General features: G+C 53.6%; 1 protein-coding gene across 1 annotated transcript in view; it reads left to right on the plus strand.

Annotated features, from left to right (window-relative positions):
• GLB1 (galactosidase beta 1) overlaps nucleotides 1–3,860 on the plus strand; it is a 97,746-nt gene extending 93,886 nt beyond the window's left edge. Inside the window, exon 16 of the mRNA XM_052635778.1 lies at nucleotides 3,309–3,860. Within this exon, the coding sequence (XP_052491738.1) occupies nucleotides 3,309–3,539 (231 nt within the window). The 3' untranslated portion in view covers nucleotides 3,540–3,860. The remainder of the gene's footprint in view (nucleotides 1–3,308) is intronic.
• Nucleotides 3,861–6,082: the final 2,222 nt, after the last annotated feature.

A 6,082-nucleotide genomic window follows, 5' to 3' on the forward strand; every position in this document is an offset into this window, starting at 1 on the left:
ACTAGAAGAATAATATCAAAGGGCCAGCGAGTGACGCCAGGACTGAGGAGGGTGACATGACTTTCTCTCTGTGGAGGTGGTGATGGGGTGGACGCTTGAGGGATCCGAAGGCTTGGAGTGTGGGGGATAGCCTTTCAGGCTCAGGGTGAAGCACGGGGCACAGGTGAGTGAGCTTGGGGTGGGCAGGAGGAAAGCAGGGAGCTCACCACAAGGGCGAGAGGACCAAGGCATATGCCCGTGGGCCACATACGGAGCTTAGAAGCAGGACCTCATGAGAACTGTTTGATGTTCATGTGGCTGCTATGTGGAGCCTGGGATCTAGAGTTAGAGGAAGTAGGGGGACCTGCCCAGGCGGTGGGAGGCGGGGGGCTCCAGGCTCCTGAGCCAACGCTGCCCGGAATGTGTCTGAAGAACTGGCTGGGAAAGTACAGGGGAGCAGGGAGATGGGTCTGATGATGGAGTGCTGGGCATTCACCACACCTCTGCTGAGCTGCTCAGCACAACAGTCACCGGGCACCTGCTATTTTACATTTACCTTTGAATTAATTCAAAGTGAAAATTCAGTTCCTCCCTTGCACCAGCCACTGGTAAGTGCAGGTAGCTACCCTGTGGAGCAGCACAAGCCCTCCATCTCTGTGCACAGTTCTGTTGACCAGCAGGGCCTCAGAACTGTGTACGATGACCTGTGCTCTCCGAATCCTTCATTCCTCCAGGTTGGAAGGGCAACCAAACTGTCATAGGCACCCCTGAATGCCCATTCTGTTCAGGACGGAGAGTAGAGGGAAACTGTCCTGAAGACTTTCCTTGCTTTGGAGAATTAACCAAAATCAAAGAACTCGCCTGCAATGTAGGAGACACAGGTTCGATTCCTGGCTCAGGAAGATCCCCTGGAGAAGGAAATGGGAATCCACTGCAGTATTCTTGCCTGGAGAATACCATGGAGAAGCCTGGTGGGCTACAGAATGACCCTACAGCACGGGGTCACAAAACAGTTGGACACGACGTAGCGACTAACCACCGACTAACCACCGACATAGCGACTAACCACCGACAGCAAAGATCCTGTAACCCTGAATTTGGGGAAGGTTGGAGAGAAGGTGCCAGGCACGATATCTACATGTTAGAGTCACTTAGGTGAGTAAGGAGGCAGAATGCCGATGGGAGCTGAAGGGTCCAAATGGGTGATAATTTGGGAGAGAAAAGATAACTTAAACAGATGATGCAAAACCAGGAGGATCAGAAGAAAAATTACATCTACTTTGATGAGCAACTAGGAGTGACAGTTAGGGGTTACTGAGGGGACCAAGGGCGAGCTGAGCCCATAGGTGCCAGTCCCTCGTCTACCCGTGCAAACCCCTGAGAGTGGCCCAGCTCCCCTGCCACCTTCCAGAGTCAAGCAAGGTGCTCCTGGGGCCCCAGCCCGCTGCGCCAGGTGAATTGCACCCCCCTAACCCTGGAGGAAGCTGGGGGAGCCTTTTCCCACCCAGCTCCCCAGTCCCAACAACCAACACAGGAGACCAGCTCGGTGCAGCGGGAGAGGTGTTGGAGGGGCAGCATCTTGGGAGGGACTGGTCCTCGGTGTGGCCAGGATGCAAGGTGGAGCCGGGGTCGCCCACGCGTGGTGCTCACAGCGCTCTCCCTCGCTTCCCTTGGAGCCCATCTCCCCCCACCCCGACTGCAGAGTTGGCCTCTGCCGTTCTCTAACTTGGCGGAAGCGGGGCGCCACCAGATCTTCAATGTGATAAACCCTGGTGAAGCTGACGGTTGCGTGTACCTTCAGCATGGATCGAGACAGCATATCCCGTGGTAAAAACAAGAGTAAAATAATTCTGAGAAGTGTGAAACTGTCACCCTTTTTCTAAATGACTTATCCCAACAGACAGGTGGCTTTCCATCACTGGCTTCCTTTCAAGGGGCCGTGGAGGCCAAGGTCTTTTCACTGGGTGGCGTGAGGGGTGCAGCCATGCCATGCTGACCACGCCCGGCTTCCTCCTGCCTGCCACCAATCCCCGGGTACCAGTGGGAGTGGGGACCTCCCCAAGGTCACACAGGCAGGAGGCGGCAGGAATAAGGTTGGAAGCCAGGTGGGAAGCTCGCATTCAGGGGCCACCTGGGGGCTGAAAATTACCCAAAGGTGAGAACTGAGTAGGTAGCTCCAGGGTGAGCACCCAGAGCTGGGTTCAGGTCTGGGCTCCAGGGGGCAACCGGGGCGGGACCTCTCCAGGATGTATCCCCAAGACATTCGGGCCATTGTGGGGCCAACTTTGGTGCTTCTTCCTCCCATCCTCTCCCAGGTATCCTTTCTCCATCTAGTGTGTGACCTCCTCTCCTTTGCTCCCTTGCTTTCTCTGTAACAGAATGGTCCATCTATCACATCAACTACTAAGTCTCACCGGACAGCAAATTCTAGCTCCTGCCGTCACGCTGTGCAGACACACCCGGGCCCAGTCCCCATTCCTGAGAACTTTCTCCCCCTTCTGAGTTTTGCGGTGGAAGCAGCTTTTCCTACTCCTAAGTGTCGGGCACGACTGAGCGACTTCACTTTCCCTTTTCACTTTCATGCATTGGAGAAGGCAATGGCAACCCACTCCAGTGTTCTTGCCTGGAGAATCCCAGGGACAGGGGAGCCTGGTAGGCTGCCGTCTATGGGGTCGCACAGAGTCGGACACGACTGAAGCGACTTAGCAGCAGCAGCAGAAGTCTTCGCAGCTTGTAGGATCCTCTGTGCTCCTTGAAGCAAGTCCTCACCCCTCACCCTTATGCTGGTGTGAAAACCATCAAAAGGCAGCAAGAAGGTAGACGCCCACCTGGGCAGCCAGCCTCTCCCTCCTCGACCCCCTCTATCTTTCCAGAGGGAGCATGTGTCTGGGCTGCTGGGCTTCTGCTTACCTCGGGCAGCAAGACCCCCACAGCCTGGAGGAGGGGGGAGCACAGAGGCAAAGCTCGTCTCCTGAGGAGGCAGGGAGGCGACTGTGTACAGAGGCCTCGGGCAGAGGCGAGTGTGTGTAGACAGGCACCCCCACCCCCACATCGCGCCGGACCCAGGACAGAATTTGGAAACTTGGTGACTGCCGCAGCGTCATCCAGTCCTGACCTGCGCGGCACCAAAGCCACAGGAGGGACCAAACACGTCTCCTTGTGAAGCAGGGTGGGTACTGGGATGAGTGGATTCTCTCATCCAACTCCTGCCCGACTTGAGCATCTTCCTGGGGACACTGCCTGCTTCCCACCCCACCCACCCTGACCTAGGTTCTCTTGCCCCTCAGCAGGGTCAGCACAGCTGGGTTGATGGTTTTCTCTCCCTCCAGGGTCAGGTGTGGATCAATGGCTTTAACCTCGGCCGCTACTGGCCAGTGCAGGGCCCGCAGATGACCCTGTTTGTGCCTCAGCACATCCTGGTGACCTCGACCCCGAACATCATCGTGGTGCTGGAGCTGGAGCATGCGCCCTGCCAGGATGGTGGCCCGGAACTGTGCACCGTGGAGTTCGTGGACAAGCCGGTTTTTCGCACAGTCCAGACCCACAGACATGCAAACTAGGAGCAAGACTCATGGCCGACTCCCTGGGACAAAGACTGTGACCCTTCAGAATTCTAGCCTTGCACATACCTCACCTGCCACTCGGAAGGCCAGCATTCACTTCTGATTGGAAGATGGGCTAGGCGTGTGCTTACCTAGGTTTTCCTGGCACACCCCGGCGGTGCCTGACACACCCCGTCCAGGCTGCGTGGTCATGGGGTGGGGCTGGTAGCCCAGCAACACAGAGGCATCCACAGGGTTGGAAGGGAAGCATTTGAAGTTTTTCTGATTTTTATTTTGTTAAGAATCATGTAGCCTTTTTATTAAATAAAATTTGTATTCAAATGATCTTACTGTTTTTAATGTTGAGCAGGTATTAAATTATAGCTTCTGATTTAAATCATAACTAGACTTGAGTGGGCTGAATAAGCCACTTCACTAAGTTGAGGTTGGTTCAAAGGAGTGGAAAATAGTCTTGTTTTGATCTAGTGGACCATTGCTTTTCTGATCTTTGACTTCCTTTAGAATTTCTGTGATACCCACCAGGAGAGCTCATAAACACAACTCCTCCAAGTGATTATGCAGACCAGCAGCAGTTGGAAAGCATAGATAGGGTGGGAGACCCCAGAGCCGCTAAGATGCAGATGGAGATCTGTACTTATTTACTTGAAAATATTTTCAGGGTAAGTGGTGTGAAAAAAGCATTTGCCCTAAGTTGGATCCTGTGTTGTCAGTTTGGACAGAAGAGCTGCACACATGCACACACTCAGTCCAGGCCTGTTCACCTGTCAACAGTCAGGGGCACACATGTGGACGTGCAGACCCCAGCAACTGTGGGAGATGCTCTTCCTGCTCCAGGCGTCCTGATCTCACACCGTAAGCACTGTCCTCCACCATGTCCATTTCTGAGCATATTGTGTATTTAATCCGCTCGTCCCTCCCCAGAACTCAGAGGAGCTTACTGTCCTCTTCCCTGATTTACCGGGTCACGTGTCTACATACTGGTCTTCCCTGGTAGCTCAGGTGGTAAAGAGTCTGCCTGCAATGCGGGAGACCCAGGCTTGATTCCTAGGCCGGGAAAATCCTCTGGAGAAGGAAATGGCAACCCACTCCAGTATTCTTGTCTGGACAGTCCCATAGATGGAGGAGCCTGGCAGGCTACAGTTCGTGGGGTCTCAAAGAGTTGGACATGACTGAGCGACTAACGCATTCGCTTCACGTCTGCACGTTGTGGAGACGTGGTCTGAAGCCCAGTTCTCTGGCTCTGGTGTGGCACCTGTCTCATATTTACACGTGCTCATGTTCCCAGAGGAGAAGACTAGTGAAAGAAACGGAAATGTTGGCATGAGCATATCTGGGGGCAGGGGACGCAGGTTCGATTCCACATGCCGCGGAGCAACTACCGAGCTCACGCCCAGCTAACGAGCCCACACACCCTAGACCGTGTGCTCCACAGCAAGAGAAGCTGCTGGAGTGAGAAGCCCGCGCACCGCACTAGAGAGGAGACCCGCTCATGCGACTAGAGAGAGCCTGCGCACAGCAACGAAGACCCAGCACAGCCAAAATCAAGTAAATAAATAAAAATTTTAAAAATATATGAGCATATCTGGGTGGTGGGTGTTTGAGAGGTTGTTGACAATTTCTTTTTTTGCTTACCTGTATTTTAGATTCTGTGCAGAGATGAGGTCCATTTTCTTAAGAGAGGAAGAAAGATGTCTGTTGCTAACCAACAGCGTCTTTTTACAGGAGTGTGTTTCTCTGTCTCCCAGACATCAGTGATGACCGGGAGTCTGGGAACTCTGCAGGAGGCATGTACGTGCTGAAAAAAATAGCCCAGACCTGGACCGAGGGGTGTCTCCGTAGCATCTTCCGCTGGATGTCCCGCATCCGCTGGGTGTTGGGCAGAGCGCAGGCACTGCTCCCTGCGCCTAAGCCTCAGTGCATCCCTCTTTCTTCCACTAAGTTCCTGAACACTGAGAAAGTGATGCTCAAGAGCTGTACCTTGTGACATGCTCTGGGAAGACGAGAGACTAAAGCCTTGCATGCGTTGGTCCCCTGCACATCCCCCGTCCCAGAGAGTCCCTGCTGTGGCGTCTCCAGAGGCTCGGGCCCTGGAATGAAACCGCCTCGGCAGAGTGTTTCCCTTCCATTGCCTTCCCTGGTTCCCCTCATCCAGCCTTCAGAAGCACACCCCACAGGTGGCAGTGGAGAGCCCGCTTCACGGATGAAAACGTTTAAACTTCAGGGAGAGATGGAACTGGATTCCAATCTGGTCTGTCTCCACCGAAAGTCAGAGTGTTTTCTTTATTTGTGTGAGGGAGTCTTTGGGGGTTCTTCCCCTCGTCCAGGGTGCTATGTACTGGAAAACAATCTTTTTTAATTTTTAAAGTAATTTTTATTGGAGTATAGTTGCTTTACAATGCTGTGTGTGTTTCTGCTGTCAAGAGAATTTGCTCTACATGTATCCCCTCTTTTTCAGATTTCCTTCCCATTTAGATCACCCTAGGAGAAGGCAATGGCACCCCACTCCAGTACTCTTGCCTGGAAAATCCCATGGGCAGAGG

This window comes from Budorcas taxicolor, chromosome 1, assembly GCF_023091745.1.
Source record: "Budorcas taxicolor isolate Tak-1 chromosome 1, Takin1.1, whole genome shotgun sequence".
NCBI lineage: Eukaryota > Metazoa > Chordata > Mammalia > Artiodactyla > Bovidae > Budorcas > Budorcas taxicolor.